Genomic DNA, 21,508 nt, shown 5'->3' with positions numbered 1-21,508 from the left:
TTCGATTCTTACATGATAGTATACATGTTACAATGCCATTCTCCCAAATCATCCCACCCTCTCCCTCTCCCTCTGAGTCCAAAAGTCCATTATACACATCTGTGTCTTTTTTGCTGTCTTGCATACAGGGTCGTCATTGCCATCTTTCTAAATTCCATATATATGTGTTAGTATACTGTATGTGTAGTATACTGGTGTTTTTCTTTCTGGCTTACTTCACTCTGTATAATCGGTTCCAGTTTCATCCATCTCATCAGAACTGATTCAAATGTATTCTTTTTAACGGCTGAGTAATACTCCATTGTGTATATGTACCACAGCTTTCTTATCCATTCATCTGTTGATGGACATCTAGGTTGTTTCCATGTCCTGGCTATTATAAACTGTGCTGCGATGAACATTGGGGTACATGTGTCTCTTTCAATTCTGGTTTCCTTGGTGTGTATGCCCAGCAGTGGAATTGCTGGGTCATAAGGTAGTTCTATTTGCAATTTTTTAAGGAATCTCCACACTGTTCTCCAAAGTGGCTATACTAGTTTGCATTCCCACCAACAGTGTAGGAGGGTTCCCTTTTCTCCACACCCTCTCCAGCATTTATTACTTGCAGATTTTTGGATCGCAGACATTCTGACTGGTGTGAAGTGGTACCTCATTGTGGTTTTGATATGCATTTCTCTAATAATGAGTGATGTTGAGCATCTTTTCATGTGTTTGTTAGCCATCTGTATGTCTTCTCTCTGACATAAATCACAGCAGGATCCTCTATGATCCACCTCCCAGAATACTGGAAATAAAAGCAAAAATAAACAAATGGGATCTAATTAAAATTAAAAGCTTCTGCACAACAAAGGAAAATATAAGCAAGGTGAAAAGACAGCCTTCTGAATGGGAGAAAATAATAGCAAATGAAGCAACTGACAAACAACTAATCTCAAAAATATACAAGCAACTTATGCAGCTCAATTCCAGAAAAATAAACGACCCAATCAAAAAATGGGCCAAAGAACTAAATAGACATTTCTCCAAAGAAGACATACGGATGGCTAACAAACACATGAAAAGAATTGATGCTTTTGAACTGAGGTGTTGGAGAGGACCCTTGAGAGTCTCTTGGACTGCAAGGAGATTCAACCAGTCAATCCTAAAGGAAACCAGTCCTGAAAGAAGGACTGTAGTTGAAGCTGAAATGCCAATACTTTGGCCACCTGATGAGAAGAACCAACCCGCTGGAAAAGACCCTGATGCTGGGAAAGATCAAAGGTGGGAGGAGAAAGAGACAACAGAGGATGAGATGGTTGGATGGCATTACCAACGCGATGGACATGAGTTTGAATAGGCTCTGGGAGTTGGTGATGGACAGGGAAACCTAGCGTGCTGCAGTCCACGGGGTTGCAAAGAGTCGGACATGACTGAGCAACTGAACTGAACTGAACCTGAACAGAAAAACTGACTAAATTCAGCTGTGAACTGTTAATTAGGCTCACAAGGCATCAGGGAGAGACAGCATTCATTGGAAAATACTCATTCAGGATGAATTCTGAGGGGAATCCCATTCTGCTGTGTTGAATCATTCATGCATGCACATAGGACCTGGGTTTCATTAACACTTGGAAATAATTTAATATAGTGAAACCTAGGCAAAATCACCAATTAAATGGACATGCACTTGGGCACTCTCCGGGAAATGATGAGGAACAGGGAGGCCTGGCATGCTGCAGTCCATGGGGTCACAAAGAGTCAAATGTGACTCGGTGACTAAACAACAACAGGTAAAATCAGTGTTAGCAAAGAGGTATCCCTGCAGTTCTGCAGGCAACCTCTTGCTTCAACAGTGTTTGGACAGACCAGGGGATGTGTCTTCTCCTAGTCTCTGACCATCCTCCAACCTCTTTTCTAGGCACAAGCTTTGGAACCATCTTCTCGTCCGTTGTCTGCCTCCATAATCAACTAACACTGGTTTTGAGCTTAGTTCCTTATTGCAGATCAACTAGATGAGCTACTAGGTGTGTCAGAATTATTCCCCCAAGGTGGAGGCCACACCAATGGCCTGGTCCACCTGCATCTGCAAGTCTCCTACATTTACCTCTCTCTAGGCATCTATTTTGACCTTGATGACATGGCTCTAGAATCACTTCTTCCATAAGTTGGCTCAGGAGATGCTGAGGGCTCCACAAGTCTCTTACAGATGCAAAACCAATGCCATAGTTGTGCCCTCTCCCAGGAGGTCCCAAGATGAGTAGGTAAAACCCTGAATGCTGAGGAAGCTGCCATGATCCTGGAGAAGAAGCCAAACCAGGCCCTTTTGGATCTGCATGCCCAGGATCTTCCCAGGTGGCACAGTGTTAAAGAATCCTCCTGCCAATGGAGTAGACATAGGAGACTTGGGTTGGACTCCTGGGTGGGGAAGATACTCTGGAGTAGGAAATGGCAACCCACTCCAATATTCTTGCTTGGGAAATTCCACGGATAGAGGAACCTGGTGGGCTACAATTCATGGGGTCACAAAGAGTCAGACACAGTTGAGTGACTGAGAACACATTCACATCCTGGGCACACATGCACACTGCACACACATGTGCATAGAGCCTGGCAGACTACAGTCCATGGGGTTGGAAAGAGTCAGACATGGTTAAGCAACTGAGCATACATGCACACACTGAGCACAGATGCACACTGCAGTCAGGAGGCACCTTTAAAATCACCTGAAGTTCTCTCCCAGTTGTGGACCAAATAGAAACAATTGAGCACTTTGCAGAAGAAAAGTTTTCTTACATGTTTTTAATTCTGAAAGATTTCCCCCCTCCCCCAGATACTATATCCAGTGGTGTACTGATAAACAAGATTTCCAAAAAAAAAAAAAAAAAAAAAGCATGCCCTGATTTATAGTGTTTGTCAATTTTCATGGTGTAATGTTCCCACCATGGCCAATTTCAAGCCACCAACGATTGAAAAACCAGTTCACCAAATTCCTGAACATTAGATTCAGCAATCAAATCTTGCAAGCTGGTAAGAGCGAACTCTAGCACATTCATTGAAGCAAATCTTACTCACTTTGTAAGCCTTTATTAGAATCATACAAAGGGCTTTATGGAAGCTTGATCTTTATCCGTAGATGAAGACAGGATATGGCAAAGGGAAGGTGGTTGCTTGCTAAGCTCCCTAAGATGGAGATGTAATGGTCTAGCTCTCAGAGTTTGAGGGAAGATCTCTTAAATCTCTTCAATTCATTTTTCCTTTGTATTACACCCCTCCCCCCTCCCACCTTGCCCCAAGTCACTTGTTCAGAGAACACTGGGATTGATTTCGTTGAGTGAACTATTTAGACACATGAGAACAGTGCCTTGGTTTTCAGCTTTTCTTGAATTCAAAGGTTTCCTTCGCTTTTTCATATAGATCTGACAAAACTCATCTAATAGGCTCCTTCCAGCTATAAACTATAACGCTGATTAGCTTCACCTTCTGTTTTTTGTTCTCTTACATACTTTCAGAAACCCTGCTGTTGTCATCTAGCTCAGCAGTTTAAATTATACTTTCAGTTGCAATTGATGTTTGGCTCAATACAATGCAAATGGCAGAGCAGGGCTTAGCAGTGAAGTGTCTCTAGTCCCATGGTCCACATACGTAATTCCCCAACAAGAGTATTCCTGTTTCAGAAACTTCGTAAGTGTGGCACACATTTGGCAGAGCCTCCTTTCTGAATTTATTTATTCAGCCTATCTGTCATCCAAGCAAAGTGGAGCTACAGTTAACACTTGTACAAAAAGCCCACCAACCCAGTAATTTTCGCTAAATTAGTTTTTGGAAGTTATAGTCCATACTCCCCCCCCCCCCCCATTTTCCTTAGTTTCCTTCAGTAATTACCTGGTTTAACACAGATGTATTTTTTTCCAGTAAACACTTAATTCCAAGGCTCTCATCTCCCTAGAATTAAGACAATATAAATAGATTTCTGTTGCTTCAGCTTATTATCCCTTCCAAGTCTATTAGGTCACAGCTTGACACATAATACAATTTTAGAAAATCTCACTAAATGAATGATTAGAAATAAAGCATTTCCCCTCAAAACAAACATAACCATTGATTTTGATTTTTGTCCCTCTTTAAACTGTACTCTTCAAACTGTACTGATGCATGTCTTCAAGCAAGTATATCCTTGTGTCTTAAAGATGGTCTTTTGAAAATAACCCTTTGGAATCCACCATAGGCTTAAATGAGTTAATTAAGAAGGAACATATTTGACCATGTGTGTGTGTGTGTGTGTGTTCAGTTGTTTAGTTGTGTCCAACTCTTTGTGACCTCATGGACCATAACCTGCCAGGCTTCTGTGTCCATGGGATTTCCCAAGCAAGAATACTGGAGTGGGTTGCCATTTCTTCCTCCAGGGGATCTTGCTGGACCAGGCAGGGATCAAACCTTTGTCTCTTTTGGCTGATGATTTGGCAGGCAGACTCTTTACCGCTGAGCCAACTGGGAAGCCCCTCAGCATGAAATATAACACTCAAGCCAAACACTAAATTAAAGGAACATGATAGCAGCTCTCACATGCAGTAGCTAGACTCATTGCTTTCAGGGAAAATTTTATTTTATAATCAGACAGTTCTATCAGAGTCACATATTCCCTAGACATTGAGATAAAAGTATTAATACTGGTAGATGAATACTGTCAACAAACTGTAGGTCTCTATCAAAACTTGTTCTTTAGAGCAAATACATTCCCATTCTGACCTTCAGTTTAGTCCAACCTTGGTCTTTTGGGCAGCTGAATGAGTTCCAGGATATTTCCAGAGGTCAAATCTAGGAGGTCAGTGAATAAATTGTATGAAAAGCTGAAGAGTTTCCTGTCAGCCATGTTATTCTGGCATAGCTGTCACTAGAAGAACAAAGGTAGCTCTAACATTAATATGTAAAAAACAGGAAATAGCTTGTTAATTATTAAATCTCTGGTGAATGGTAATTCTCTTGCAATTGCTGGTGGTCCACAGACTAGGAAAAATGAGAGCAGTATTTACTTAACTTTGGAGCTGGATCTGCAATGTTGCCAAGATACGCTTGTATTAGCTCTGTGACTTTGAGTAAATTATTTAACTTCTCTGCGTTGGTACCTTGTCGGTACTTGGGAAATACAGGTTCTTGTATGGATCCAAATGAAATAATGTATGCAAAGTTACTATTTTTATGTGCTTTGCAATAAAGGGGAATGTAAGTGGTAGAAGAACAAAAAATAATTTTAGAAGAAAAACTTTCTTGAAAAAGATTCGGCACAAATTGGTGAATTATCTGATATGGTCAGTAAAATATTGGCTGAGGAATATTCTACACCAAGCAAGCAAATTTATCTAGGGGCAAAAGGGTAGTTGCTCTATTTAAAGAGGTGGTAATAGGCAGCATGTTACTTCTTTTTAACTAAGCAAAGATTCTTAAATTAACTTGGATGGAAAGGCCCAACATTAGAAGATTCCATGTGCATATATATAAGTGCAAGTGTTGGGGGATGTTGGGTTTTATAAAGGGTGTTTAGTTTTCTTTTATTGTTTTGACCTCTTAACTCTCCACTTGGTGATCTCTTAGGGCCTGAGTTTTGGTTAGTGTGGTAATCTTTTGGATAATTCATAAACAGTTGAATTTCTCCCTTCCTGACGCAAACAGAAAGATTGCATTTCTGTATCTGCTTTGAAGTTTGGCATGTCCATATGACTTAATTTAGCAAATAAAATGTGGGAGGAAGCGCTGAGACTCACCTCTGATTGTCTCCATTTTGGTGACTAAGGAAGTGCAAGTTGAAGGGGAATCTACATCAGCCAACTCTGCCAGCTAGAAATGAGACATGTATTGTGAATGAGAAAAAAAAAAATATTGTGTTACCCAATGAGATTCTGGAGTTGCTTATTACTGAAGCAGAGGCTAGACTATCCTGGCTAGTTGAGGCAGTGTAGGGCCAGGTATCTACTCATGGATTCACAAGTAGCTAAGTGATATAACTGAATAGCCTGATATTTGCAAAGAATGATTATTCAAAGACAAAAATAGCTGCCCTCCGCCCCCACCCCCCCACACAAAGAAAGCCCTTCAGAATCTATGTCCTGGGAGCTCTTCCATTTGTACCAGAAACTGCTCTCCCTCTAGCTACTGTCTAGCTTGGGAGGTTGATAGGTTTATTCTTTTATAATCCCTGATACAGATAACTATCAATAGCAAAATGAGACTGTGGACTAGTAACTTCTTTCATTATCACTTCTTACATCTCTGTACCTTGCCAACTACTTCTCTATCTCCCTATTTTCTTCCCTTCCTTCTTTCCTAAAGAAAAAAAGAATAGATGATTGAGCGCCTAAATATGTTCCAAGTACTGTACACATTTCTAGATGTGTAAAGCCAAGTTACTATGATTTGGCCTCAAAGGAGCTTCTATCTAGCTAATGGCACAGTCTGATCTCCCTAAATAAATATTAATAATACTAACATAGAATAGTAAATGTACTACTACCAAGTTTGGTAATAACATGGAGTGAGTATGATCTTATATGGCTAAATCTTGAAGTTTCAATTAATCCAAACAATACACAAACCATTTAGTAAGGAGATCTGTAGTTAGTAATAGTCTTTTTGAAATTTGCTACGTCATAAGAGGGAATATCTTGAGTAGACAGAGACCATTATTTTGAAACAGAAAAAAAATGATTAAATATGTAGTGTGTTTGAGGAATGCATGAAAAATGTCTGTTTCATTCCATTAGGTCAAGATGTAGACCTTTCTAACTCACATGATCTTCTCTATTAGAACAAACAATCATATCTGAAAATGACAATAGGTGGAAATAATCTTATAACAAAGAAGATATATAAACATTGTTGAATGATTTGATCTCTAGCCAGGAACTGACAGTGTTGGAAAATATTTTGTAGATGATTGTACACTTAAAAGTCATAAACACTGACTGATGAAAGAAATTTACTGTTTTAATTTTAATTAAGTTTTGTTAACCCAAAGTGGAATTGCAGTCAATGTAAATAACACATATGGAATGTGCTTTCTTTTTTATTCAGCAAAGCATATATTTTAAAAAAACAGAAAATCATTTAAAAAAATCAGCAAACATGCCACAAAAACAAACCAAACATAACTAAGGTTCCCTGCTGATAACATACTGTGACTTTTTATTTTGGCTTGTAGAGGTCACAGAAACTCACAGACTTACAATATATACACAATCAAAGATTCTAAGTGCTTATGTGGAACAAAGAACTTTGAGTTATAAAGCCATGAATGGCTTATAGAATGCAATTTACTAGATCAGTCTTTGTTCTTATGAACTAGAGTAATCTTGTTCTTTGACAGTTGAAAATAGATCTTGTCTATATTTTCACAATCAGTGACCCACAGCTAGTTTGCATCACTGGTGGAACTGGCAGAGTTTTCACTCTCTTCAGCTGGTGGACTGTGTCCCCGCTGGCTTGGAATAGCAGGAAGCACTCGATTGGTCCGTAGAGGTTCTCCAGACAGAACTGGGAGGAAAGAATAGAAGGAAAGACTTTCAGGGTTTTCTTCTCTTGGAATGGAATGGTGGTAGAAGAACTGCGTTATATCTGAAGGAATAGAGGCGCTTCTGAGAAGTTTTTCTTGCAGAGAGCTAAACTTCAGGAGATAGTCCTGTGTATCTACCTATCAAGCTTACACGTAGTCAGGGATGTTGTGTGTGCATGCTAAGTTGCTTCAGTCGTGTCTGACTCTTTGTCAGCCTCCTCTGTCCATGGGATTCTCCAGGCAAGAATACTGGAGTGGGTTGCCATGCCCATCTCCAGGAGATCTTCCTGACCCAAGGATTGAATCTGCATCTCTTATGTCCCCTGTATCGGCAGACAGGTTTTATTTATTATTTTTTTTACCACTGGTGCAACCTAGGAAGCTCCAGTCAGGGAAATTAAATATGCACAATATGAAGTGGGGCTGAGTTTGGTGAAAACATGATCAGGCTGTGCGTGCCTGGCAAAGTTCTCTTTTCCTTGGGTGGAGCAGCCCTTGAAAGCCAAGTCAGCACAAGGCCCTAAATAAGCCCCAAGATGTTTGTACTGTGCTTTTATTGCAAACCTCAAAAGGTTCTCAGTTTTCTTTCAGGACAGGCGCTGTACCTTTCCATTTCTTTTTCATAGAGCTATAGTTGATCAAAGATCTTTATCTTTCCCTGTCTCCTTAAATTTAATCATGAAAAGCAAAGCTGCTGGGCTCTGCCAAAGAAAATCTTCTCTCTTTGGCTTGTCTAGGCCATACTGGATTTAAGACTAAGTGACTCTTTCCTTAGATGTCTTTGTGACTACATTTCTGCTTAAAGACAAAGTCAGACTTGAATTTCATTCAGTGATTGAATTCACACCATCCAAAACTCTCTCTTTAGACCAATTAGTAAGGGCAAGGAAAATAATCTGTCAAGGAAGAGGTCTTGGTTTCTGCTACCAAGTCTGTATATGACTTTGGACAAATCTCCACTTCTCCCTTTCCTTATCTGAAAAAAAAAAAAAAGACAGAGTTGTCTTAAGACCCCATGGTTTTTAACCAAAGGGTTCTAGAACTCTTGACTTGTCCCATTCGAACTGCCGTCTGGGGCAGAAAAGATATGTTGAATATTTACTCTGTACAAATGGTTGCCAAGGATTTTGCGTATGTCATCTCATTTAATCCTCTCAACAATCTTTTCAGGTTGCAATACTCTTACAGGCTACCTGAAGGAATTGAAGTAAAGAAAGTGTAAGGGACTTGTCTTAAATAGAGCAGCTTCTAAATCACCTAATCTCTGCAATTAAGATGATGTAGAGAGTGTATGTGTACATGTGCATGCGAGTGCTTGCACACATGTTATAAACCAGTGCGTTGGGATAGGAAGAACAGGAAGAAAGGAAATTAGAATCCAGTGAGTACTATTTGTTTCTTGAAGCAGCTGACTCAGTATCCTGTAGCTCTGCAACTTACTGCCTAAATAATAATGGGTGAGTCATGTGACCTCTCTGAATCAGTTTTCTAATCTACGCTGTCTCAGAGTACAGATAAAAGCATATACAGACTCAGAATTTCTGAGTGTGGGGCCCTGGAATCCATTTTATAATAAGCACCCCAGATAATACTTAGACACAGGCAAACTTGATCACTTGGTGAATAGAATATATTAACAGTTTATATTGTGAGAAGTTTTGTATAAAATAATGCCAAAGGTAAACCTGATGAACATCGTACTTGATTATTCCTTTCTGCTAAGGACTGCAGGCCTGTGAGTACAGAAGTAACACACATTTCTATCTGTCCAACGTAGTAAGGAAAACAATGTCAGGAAGCCAGTCTTAGAATAATTTTTAAAGCATTAAAGACATTAAATAGTACATAGCAAAGTAAACTTCTGTTATTGTTTTTATAGTCCAAACATAAAAATTCCTCAAGGAAGCGAGTGTTTCTTTTAAACAAGCATTACCATTTTGGATGGAGCTTTAAAGACTGTCTCTAGTCTTTTTTCCTACAATTTTCAAGTTTTGGTACTTGATGTTCTCTTGGAAAAATGAAAGTAAACCGAAATAACATTTAATCCTAATAACAGCACTACTATTTCCAAAGGAAGCTGAGGAAGATTGAAAATACTTACATTTTTGGTCTGGTAGGGGAGCTAGGTTGTTCCGAGTAAAAGGAAGATCCCTGAGTTTGGGTCTGTTTGGGGAGAGATGCTGAAAATTTTGTCCTGGGGACAAACATAATTTGCGTCAATCATTTGAGACTCAACCAAGTGCAAATTATAAAATCCAGTGGATTAGAGAATCATACAAGTTGTTATAGATCATGAAATTTATGATGTTAACAACAAAATAACTACACAATATTCAGTTTCTAGCACATGCCAGTCACCATTTAAGTGAAAGGAAAAATGTATCCAAAATAATTTCTTGAGTAAACTAGCTTAAAAAAAAATATAAACAAGCACAATTAGGGACTTCCCCAGTGGCCTAGTGGCTAAGAATCCACCTGCTAATGCAGGGGACATGGGTTTGAATCCTGGTTTGGGAAGATTCCTCATGTTCTGCAGCAATCAACGCAGGGTGCCACAACCACTGAGCCTGAGTTCTTGAGCAAACTGAGGCCCACACACCCTATGGCCTGGGAGTCACAACTACTGAGCCTGTGTGCTGCAGCTACTGAAACCCACACACTTACAGCCTGTGCTCTTCAACAAGACAAGCCACTGCAAAGAGAAGCGCGTGCACTGCAATGAAGGCTAGACTCTGCTCGTGGCAACTAGAGAAAACTCACACAAAGCAACAAAGACCCAGTGCAGCCAAAATAAATAATATTAAAAAACAAAAACCCAAGCATTGTTGGTCATATACTGCGCAAAACTTAAACGTTTGAAAAATAAAATAGGGTATTAATGTATCGTGTATTTGTGAATCTGTGTTGAAGAGTGGGTGATGAGTAGGACATATTCTTCAAGATCAGTGTTTCTCAATCCTGGCTGCACTGAGAAATTATCTGAGGAGTTTAAAAAAAAAAAAGATGCTGCTCTGACTAAACACCAACCACACCGATTATATGAGTATCTCAGGGGCTGGATAGAATGCTAGATTTGTTTCAGCTCCCAGGTGATTCTAATATGAATCCAGGATTGAGAATGATGAGATGGAAGATGAGAGGTGAATGAAAGCATTTTGGAGACCTGGAATATATCATTTAAATGACCAGTAGTGCTATACTGGAGCTGTGCATACCAATTTTCAGGAATTTTGTGAGATGGTTGACATCACACTTAGTGGCTTGACATCAGCCATGGTGGGAGTACTTACATCAGAGAAATCAACAAGCACTGATTTTTCTCTGAACAGCCACCTATTAAACATTTATTAGCACATGGGGACTGGAATGCAAAAGTTAGGGGACTGGGATGCAAAAGTAGGAAGTCAAGAGATAACTGGAGTAACAGGCAAATTTGGCCTTGAAGTACAAAATGAAGCACGGCAAAGGCTAGCAGAGATTTGCTGAGATAACACACTGGTCATAGCAAACACCCTCTTCCAACAACACAAGAGAAGATACTACACATGGAGATCACCAGATGGTCAATACCCAAATCAGATTGATTATATTCTTTGCAGCCAAAGATGGAGAAGCTCTATACGGTAAGGAAAAACAAGACCAGGAGCTAACTGTGGCTCGGACCATGAACTCCTTATAGCCAAATTCAGACTTAAATTGAAGAAAGTAGGGAGAAACCACTAGACCATTTAGGTATGACCTAAATCAAATCCCTTACAATTATACAGTGGAAGTGACAAATAGATTCAACGGATTAGATCTAGAGTGCCTGAAGAACTATGGACAGAGGTTCATGACATTGTACAGAAGCCAGTGATCAAGACCATCCCCAAGAAAAAGAAATGCAAAAAGGCAAGATGGTTGCCTAAGGCGGCCTTACAAACAGCTGAGAAAAGAAAAGATGCAAAAGGCAAAGGAGAAAAGGAAAGATACCCATTTGAATGCAGAGTTCCAAAGAACAGCAAGGAGAGATAAGAAAGCCTTCCTCAGTGATCAGTGTAAAGAAATAGAGGAAAACAACAGAATGGGAAAGACTAGAGATCTCTTCAAGAAAATGAGAGATACCAAGGGGACATTTCATGCAAAGATGGGCTCAATAAAGGACAGAAATGGTATGGACCTAACAGAAGCAGAAGAAATTAAGAAGAGGTGGCAAGAATACACAGAAGAACTATACAAAAAAGATCTTCATGACCCAGATAACCATGATACTGTGATCACTCACCTAGAGCCAGACATCCTGGAATGTGAAGTCAAGTTGGCCTAGGAAGCATTACTACAAACAAAGTTAGTGGAGGTGATGGAATTCCAGTTGAGCTATTTCAAATCCTGAAAGATGATGCTGTGAAAGTGCTGCACTCAATATGTCAGCAAATTTGGAAAACTCAGCAGTGGCCACACGACTGGAAAAGATCAGTTTTCATTCCAATCCCAAAGAAAGGCAATGCCAAGGAATGCTCAAACTACCGCACAATTGCACTCATCTCACATGGTAGCAAAATAATGCTCAAAATTCTCCAAGCCAGGCTTCAGCAATACGTCAACCATGAACTTCCAGATGTTCTTGCTGGATTTAGAAAAGACAGAGGAACCAGAGATCAAATTTCCAACATCTGTTGGATTATAGAAAAAGCAAGAGAGTTCCAGAAAAACATCTACTTCTGCTTTATTGACTATGCCAAAGCCTTTGACTGTGTGGATCACAATAAACTGGAGAATTCTGAAAGAGATGGGAATACCAGACCACCTGACCTGCCTGTTGAGAAATCTGTATGCAGGTCAGGAAGCAACAGTTAGAACTGGACATGGAACAACAGACTTTCCAAATTGGGAAAGGAGTACGTCAAGGCTGTATCCTGTCACCCTGCTTATTTAACTTGTATGCAGAGTACATCATGAGAAATGCCGGGCTGGATGAAGCACAAGCTGGAATCGAGATTCCTGGGAGAAATATCAATAACCTCAGATTTGCAGATGACACCACCGTTATGGCAGAAAGCAAAGAAAAACTAAAGAGCCTCTTGATGAAAGTGAAAGAGGAGAATGAAAAACATGGCTTAAAACTCAACATTCATGAAACTAAGATCATTGCATCTGGTCCTATCACTCCATGCAAATAAATGGGGAAACAATGGAAACAGTGACAGATTTTATTTTTCTAGGCTCCAAAATCACTGCAGATGGTGACTGCAGCCATGAAATTAAAAGATGCTTGCTCCTTGGAAGAAAAGCTATGACCAACCTAGACAGCATATAAAAAAGCAGAGACATTACTTTGCCAACAAAGGTCCGTCTAGTCAAAGTTATGGTTTTTCCAGTAGACATGTGTGGATATGAGAGTTGGACCATACAGCAGGCTGAGCACCAAAGAATTGATGCTTTCGAATTGTGATGCTGGAAAAAACTCTTGAGAGCCCCTTGGACTACAAGGATATCAAACCAGTCAATCCTAAAGGAAATCAGTCCTAAATATTCTTTGAAAGGACTGAGGCTGAAGCTGAAGCTCCAATACTTTGACCACCTGATGCAAAGAGCCTACTCATGGGAAAAGACCCTACTCATGGGAAAAGACCCTGATGCTGGGTAAGGTTGAAGGCAGGAGAAGGGGATGACAGACAAGATGGTTGGATAGCATCACTGACTCAATAGACACGAGTTTGAGCAAGGTCTGAGGGATGGTGAAGGACAGGGAAGCCTGGCATGTTGCAGTCCATGGGGTCTCAAAGAGTTGGACACAACTGAGTGAATGAACAACAAGAGCAACAGGATCAGACAGGATCCTTAGGTTTAATTTGCAACTTGAGCAAGTGATGTTCTCTCTCTAAGTCTCAACTTCCTCATAAGTAAAAAGTGGATAATAGCTTTCTCTGTCTTTTCCAGTTGTTATAAAGATTAACTAGGAGAACAAAGGTAAAGCATTTAGCTTATAAAGAAAACAATAGACATCAGCAATTATTACAGTGTTACTCTGTGGCATTTTTAATATGATCTCCTAGAGAGTGGAGCGTGTATTCATTTGACATTTTACTTAGCAGTCTAGGAACCAGAGTCACTATAGTGAGGCCCATAGGATTTAAGTCTTCTGTTTGAGTAAAGTAGTCCTTAGAACAGGGGGAAAAGATCCACCGCTTATCTGCTTCGGTGAGTCCAGTGATAGATTTTTAGGGGTGGTCATATGAGCAGTGTCATTTGATGAATGTTAAGCAAAATTTCCAGTCTCCTGGGTGTACATTTTGTCTTTATATTTTTATTCCTTTGAATTTTGAAGGTTAAATAATCTCATAGGTGAAAGCAGAAGTGAAATCGCTCGGTCCTGTCCAGTCGCATGAACTGTAGCCTACGAGGCTCCTCCATCCATGGAATTTTCCAGGCAAGCGTACTAGAGTGGGTTGCCATTTCCTTCTCCAGAGGATCTTCCCTACCCAGGGATCGAACCTGGGTCTCCTGCATTGCAAGCAGATGTTTTTACCATCTGAGCCATGAGGGAAGCTCATAAGCCATTGTTTAAAAAAAAAAATTCCTGAGTAGAATTACAGTAAAACCTGTATCAACTCATATCTGATTATTTATCCATGAACAGTGGAGCAGAAATTTGAAAAACCAAAAATGAGATGATAATTACGGGTAAAACTATTGAGCACTTACTTTGGTCAAGCACTGGACTAACTGCTATATATGTAATCTCATTTAATCCTAACAGTCACTTTCCCTTGTGAGAGAGGTACTATCATCCCCAATTTCCAAATGAGGACACTGTGATTTGGAGGAGTGCTGAATGGAGCTCAAGGTCATATGACAGGAGGTGACAGAATCTGGACCCAACCCAGGTCTGTCTGGACCTAAAATCCACACCATGCTGCCTCCTTAGGGGCCAAAATGGTATAGATAGGATGGGAGAAGTGGCAGAGAGGGACTTCAGCAGTGATTTGGGAGGAGGTGGGAGGAGAGTTACTTTTTGCCACCATGACATTTTGCTCAGTTTTGAAGAACAAGGTAGAATGTGCATAGTTCAAAGATCTCTTATCTGTGCTGCGGGAGCTTTCAGGGAGCATCCAGCCTGTGGAGGATGACCACTATCTTAGAATAAAAAGGCAGAAATTTTTTCACAGTTAAATGAGGAAATAGAAGAGAATGAAGATTGATAATAATAACAAATACATTCAGCACTCATCTATTGCAAACTCTTTGCATTCCAGAGACTAGAGTACAAAGAGAAGGCAAGGTGCTCAAAGTGGCTGATGGGAATGGAAACAGATAAAGTACTTTTGAAGGCCATGAGTAGTGCTGTAAAGATATCACAGAGGAAAGAAGGGTTCAGAGAGATCAATGCATCTTAAATCCCATCAGTTCGCTCAGTTCAGTCACTCAGTCGTGTCTGACTCTTTGCGACCCCATGAATCGCAGCACGCCAGGCCTCCCTGTCCATCACCAACTCCCAGAGTTCACTCAGACTCACGTCCATCGAGTCAGTGATGCCATCCAGCCATCTCATCCTCTGTCATCCTCTTCCCTCCCAGCATCAGAGTCTTTTCCAATGAGTCAACTCTTCGCATGAGGTGGCCAAAGTACTGGAGTTTCAGCTTTAGCATCATTCCTTCCAAAGAAATCCCAGGGCTGATCTCCTTCAGAATGGACTAGTTGGATCTCCTTGCAGTCCAAGGGACTCTCAAGAGTCCTCTCCAACACCACAGTTCAAACGCATCAATTCTTCAGCGCTCAGCCTTCTTCACAGTCCGACTCTCACATCCATACATGACCACAGGAAAAACCATAGCCTTGACTAGACGGACCTTAGTTGGCAAAGTAATGTCTCTGCTTTTGAATATGCTATCTAGGTTGGTCATAACTTTTCTTCCAAGGAGTAAGCCTCTTTTAATTTCATGGCTGCAGTCACCATCTGCAGTGATCTTGGAGCCAAAAAAAATAGTCTGACACTGTTTCCACTGTTTCCCCATCTATTTCCCATGAAGTGATGGGACCAGATGCCATGATCTTCGTTTTCTGAATGTTGAGCTTTAAGCCAACTTTTTCACTCTCCTCTTTCACTTTCATCAAGAGGCTCTTTAGTTCCTCTTCACTTTCTGCCATAAGGGTGGTGTCATCTGCAAATCTGAGGTTATTGATATTTCTCCCGGCAATCTTGATTCCAGCTTGTGTTTCTTCCAGTCCAGCGTTTCTCATGATGTACTCTGCATAGAAGTTAAATAAGCAGGGTGACAATATACAGCCTTGACGTACTCCTTTTCCTATTTGGAACCAGTCTGTTGTTCCATGTCCAGTTCTAACTGTTGCTTCCTGACCTGCATACAGATTTCTCAAGAGGCAAGTCAGGTGGTCTGGTATTCCCATCTCTTTCAGAATTTTCCACAGTTTATTGTGATCCACACAGTCAAAGGCTTTGGCATAGTCAATAAAGCAGAAATAGATGCTTTTCTGGAACTCTCTTGCTTTTTCCATGATCCAGTGGATGTTGGCAATTTGATCTCTGGTTCCTCTGCCTTTTCTAAAACCAGCTTGAACATCAGGACGTTCACGGTTCACATATTACTGAAGCCTGTCTTGGAGAATTTTGAATCCCATAGACCTTGCTTAAACATCTGGTCTGCCACTTCCTAGCTACCTTATAACCTTAGGCAGGTGGGGTAATCACTCCAATCCTCCAATTTCTTCATCTCTAAAATGGGGATTAAAAATTCCTCTCCTGCAGTGCTGTTGAAGGGGAAGTCTGTGGTTTACTGCCCCTGAGGAGGCTTAACAAGGTGGAGGAGGGATTCTTTCATGATGGATAGTAAAAACGGGCCACACCTTCTACAGCAGTCAGGAGCCTTCTACATAGGAGGCAAGTTTGGGCTGGTTCTTAAAAGATTGTAGGACTCTATCAAGCACTCAGTGGATGGAAGGTTAAAAGAAAAACAAAACAAAACATGGGCAAAGACGTCATAGAGTAAAAGGTATGGGGTCCTCAAGAGCTTAGAGATATTCCAGGAACTGTTCAAGGGGATGGGGGCAGGGGGAAGGATTGAAATGGGAGGTGCAGAAGTTGAGAAAGGTAAGTGAGGCCAGGCTACGTTGGGAGGACTTTGCCAGCTAAAGAATCTGGCCTTTGTCCTAGAAAGATGCAAAGCTGCTGATGGGTTTAAACAACGGTGGTCATGACATCAGACCTATGCAGGGAGGAGAGGGAGTTGTTGCTGGTATAGTCTAGAAAATTCTGGAGAAGAAAGCTCTTTCTTGAGGGAGAAAGGAAGCAAGCACTTTCTTAGGTTCCTTGTGATGACTCGTAAATAACCAGGCTGGTAGCAAATACCACAGAACTCTCTGTTCCATTTTCTCTGAAAGCTGCTTGCAATGAATTAAACTGATGTGCTCCAAATTCCCTCATTTAGGTTAAGTGCCTTATCCCCCATCCTCTACATCTAGCCCACTGACAGGTCTCAATAAATGTTAAGCAATAATCATTACAGCTAAATGTTCAGGGTTGCTGAAGTCAGCACAGGATATTAGCTTCCAGGAATTCAAACGGTAGTAATCACTGCTAGCCCATATTATTTCTACTAAACCCAGGGCAGGAAAAGGAAAAATCCAGGGGAGAGAGACGATCCAAGTTCAATCCAGTGGTGTAGTGGTATGATTTATAGTACCCAATTGCTTTACCACATTAGGTTTTCACATCAAGTATGGGAGCTCAGTGCAGAAATCTGCTGAGTTTCAACCCGCCTAAACTAACAATTTAAACCACTTAAGTGAACTCTCCCAACTGTAGTCTGGAAGTTTCAGTAGTCATAAAAAAAATCTCAAATTGGGTTAAAAATATTTGCAAAAATAAAATCCATAAGGCAGAAATATTTTTCTTTGAGGGAGGATGGTGTAGTTTCTAAGAAAATCACGTTGTAAATAATTTGGTAAGCATGCTATCAACTGGACTTTGAGATTTAAAGACAGAAATAAGGGAAGCCCTTATTTTGTGGGTTTGATCCCTGGGTCGGGAAGATCACCCGGAGGAGGAAATAGCAACCCACTCCAGTATTTTTGCTTGGAAAATCCCATGGACAGCGGAGCCTGGTGGGCTACAGTCCATGGGGCTGCAGAGTCAGACAGGAATTAGCGACTTCTACCACCATTGTATATGTGCTCAGCCTGACTCTTCGTGACCCGATGGACTGTAACCCACCAGGCTCCCCTGTCCATGGTATTGTCCCTGGCAAAGATACTGAAGTGGGTGGCCATTTCCTCCTCCAGGGAATCTTCCCAACCCAGGGACTGAACCCACATCTACCTGCATTGCAGGTGGACTGTTTACCTCTGAGCCACCAAGAGGCTCTGTGGTAACTTCTTAGGAGATCTGGGTTAAAGTTCTGAATACGTCACTAATTAGTTGTTGAGACTGAACAAATTGTTTTAACTTTTCTAGGCTATGTACATTATAATTGGAAAGGCCTTCATGAAACAAAACAGCTCCAGACTGTGTATCCAGAGAGTAGGAAAATTATAACTGAGAGAGATGACATGTCTTGCCTTATCAATCAGGGCTCATTCAGGAAAATGGAGACCTCTTTAGGCCTCTGAAAGAGAGGCAATTCATATAGAAATTTCGTTATACTGGTGGTGGAAAAGCTGAGAAGTCAGATGACAAGGTTAAAGGACATCCAGAAATTAACCACAGAAGGAGGATGCAACCACTTCTAGTCTGGAGTATAAGAGAAAGAGCTGGTATTACCAAGGCCCAGAAGCTAGTGGGAGCCAGAACCACAAGTGAGGGGCTGTGTGGAGGAAGTAGGAGGAGTGGAACCCTTACTGGAGATTCCATAGGAAGCAGAGGGACACTGAGGAGAACTACACTGGTTTTCCTCTTTCTCCTGCTCTTACTCTTGCCAATGCCTCCTGGCACGTCACCAAAAATACCTGGAGGCAGCTTCCAGGAAGCCTGGGAGGCATAGTTTCCTGAGATACAGAATAGAGTTGGAAGTAAGAGATTAGGTCTGAGAGCAAAAAGGCAGTTGAATAGTATATTTGCTTAAATGTCATCATCTATAGCTTGTGTCTAAGGCACTGGGCTTAGTGTAGGGCCTGGCACATAGTTTTTAAAAACCCCCACAAATTTGTGTGTATTTGTATAGTACTATGTTAAAGTCACTATTTTAAGTATTATAAATGTATTAATTTATTTAACGTTACTATCAATTCACAACCCTAAAAGTTGGGTATTTCTTCCCATTTTTGACACAAGGAAACAAAGGTTTAGAGAGCTTCATTAACAGCAAGTAAAAGAGAGCCAGACTTATTGACAAAACAACAACAAAAATGTGACTTTAAAAGACCTCCCTTGGGGAATTCCCTGGTGGTCCAGTGGTTAGGACTCAGGTCTTTGATTGCTGTGGACCCAGGTTCAGTTCTTATCTGGGGAACTAAGATCCTGTAAGCCATGTGGTAGTCAAAAACAGAAAAAAAAAAAAAAAAAAGAATTTTTCTCTTAACCACTGGATATGCTGCCTCTTGATAAATTATAATAATAGACACTCAATAATCATTTAAAGAATGAGTGAAGACTAGGGTCCTTTCCATTTAAAACCCTCATGATTTTCATATGTAAACATGAGAAGAAAATGAATTTAAAGTGAGTTGTATAATCAACTTAGAAAATCCATGTTCCTGAAAGTTCATTTATAGACTGAAGATTCTTGGGATATTTATCTTGTCATGACTCAGTTACTAGAGTGGCTCCTAGTTATTATCAGCACTCAAAAACATTGGTTGAAAAAAATAAAAGCTTTGATCCAGGCACAGCTAATCATTTAAAATTCCCTTGGAGAATTCTGCTAGTTCTTTTCTGTTTTCCTGCCCCTAGGGACTTTTCAAGTTACTTCACTGGAAAAGTGAAATCAATCCTCAAGCCAACTTTATTGAGTTTTCCTTTATTTTATACTTAAAATAAAGTAATATGGAAAGTTTTAGATGGGACATGTGACAGAATCTATGAAGTCTCTACTCAGTATTCTCTCCCTTCTTTCTCTTAGAAACGAAAATCCAGTTTTGGAGGTACAGTCATGTGATCAAGTAAAAGACAACAATTCCCAGTCTCCCTTGCAGATAGGCAGTCATGTGACTAAAGTTCTGGCCAATGAGATGGAAGCAGACTCTAGGACTAATGGGCAATAACTTATTACACTTGATGTTAGCCAAAAGGCCGAGAAGAGATGGGAGCTGTTGCTGCTGCTAAGTTGCTTCAGTCGCCTCCGACTCTGTGTGACCCCGTAGACAACAGCTCACCAGGCTCCCCCGTCCCTGGGACTCTCCAGCCAATAACACTGGAGTGGGTTGCCATTTCCTTCTCCAATGCATGAAAGTGAAAAGTGAAAGTGAAGTCGCTCAATCGAGTCCGACTCTTAGAGACCCCATGGACTGCAGCCTACCAGGCTCCTCCGTCCATGGGATTTTCCAGGCAAGAGTACTGGAGTGGGGTGCCATTGCCTTCTCCAGCGATGGGAGATAACTTATTAATGGTAGATAAATCTGTTTGGGGACATCCATTTTCCTCCCCCTTCTCTTCCTTTCTCCCTGCCTCTCTCCTGTCTCCTACTCTTTCTCCAAAGGATGAAAGCCATAGGTTAAGTTGTAGAGAATACAGATGGAAGGAGCCTGGGTCTCTAGGTCTCTAGTGATCATGGTTCACCAAGCACTGGGAACCATAACGTTCAACTTCTTTCATATGAGAGGAATAAACTTCTATGTTGCTTAAACCACTGTTACTTTGGGTTTCTGTTACAACATATGAACCAATTCTAACTGATAAAGAAAAAACAGCCCCAGACTGTCCTGGGAACAGAAAAAGAACAAGACTTTCAAAAATTTAAAAAAAAAAAAAATTTTTTTTTATCTAAAAAGAAGATATTAGCCAGGACAGGACTAACTCCAGAAAGCAGGCTGAGTCAAGGCCCTGGAGGCCATCATAGTGCTAAAAGACAGCAAACTAATATCTTTGCTTCCTTTTCCCTCCACAGAACACAAGGAAAACTACCCACACTCCAGTGCTCTGAGGAGGAAGTAAGACCTTGAGGGAAGTTCTCCTCAGGAAATAGCTGTCAGGTATTTATTCAAATAAATACATTTAAATACAAATAAATATGTATGAGAGAAGAGGTATGCTGCCTCACAGGTTTCAGACACCAGGCAAGTGTAAGTGAGTGAGGAGAGCCAGGCTCATGCTGCATATTAAATGGGAAGGAATAGTTCTTACCTCCAAAGATATATTGATCTCATCTACTTCTTAAAATATACATAAACCCTCTTGGTCTTTCACTTTTCTACTTTTGAAAGAAGTATGGATTCAAGAAACATATCATTTTCCCTCTTAACCCCACTATAAGAAAAGCAACAGAAACTTATTGATAAAGAACAATAGACACTCCATGGAAAGAGACTAGAGAGTGGTGTGGACTGGGCTAAACTGGGGACAGTGATGTCCAAGTGGTGTCCATAGGGATACTGGTTACTCAGATTTAGCCAATTACTGCCAAATGGAATTTGTGTTTAGTGTTGCTGGATTTTTCAATTTCTCAAGAGAAGCTAGAAATATAAATTTTTATGTAAAAACATCATGATTTTTAAATGTTAGTGATTAATTCACTTGATGACAAAATAAACTATTATAGTAATGACCTGATTTTGGCAGCTGTTCTGAAGCCTGTGCTTTAGAACAATAGATCTTAGTCTCCACTGTACCTCAGAATCACCTGTGGGTGATTAAAAAAAACATAAATAAAAGTTTCAGTGTGATATGTTTGTTTAGAAATGGGTGAAAAGTAGACATATATATATTGCTTGTACGTGTACAAAAATATAGATTCTTTAGTGTGATGTGCTTATTTATTTAAAATGTATATATATATACACAAATACTTAAATATGTATAAAATACTTCTGGAAGGACAAGCAAAAAATTAAGAACAT

General features: G+C 40.4%; 1 protein-coding gene across 1 annotated transcript in view; it reads right to left on the bottom strand.

Moving 5' to 3' along the window:
• Positions 1-7,381: 7,381 nt before the first annotated feature.
• The window catches only part of ANKRD55 (ankyrin repeat domain 55), a 111,239-nt gene continuing 97,112 nt past the window's right edge, over positions 7,382-21,508 (bottom strand). The window contains exons 10-11 of the mRNA XM_068990728.1: positions 9,624-9,716; positions 7,382-7,503 (exon numbers count right to left, since the gene is read on the bottom strand). Coding sequence (XP_068846829.1) covers positions 7,382-7,503; positions 9,624-9,716 — 215 coding nt within the window. The remainder of the gene's footprint in view (positions 7,504-9,623; positions 9,717-21,508) is intronic.

This window comes from Capricornis sumatraensis, chromosome 18, assembly GCF_032405125.1.
Source record: "Capricornis sumatraensis isolate serow.1 chromosome 18, serow.2, whole genome shotgun sequence".
Classification (NCBI taxonomy): Eukaryota; Metazoa; Chordata; class Mammalia; order Artiodactyla; family Bovidae; genus Capricornis; species Capricornis sumatraensis.
The sequence above is the reverse complement of the archived record's forward strand: the minus strand, read 5'-3'. Positions and strand labels throughout refer to the sequence as shown.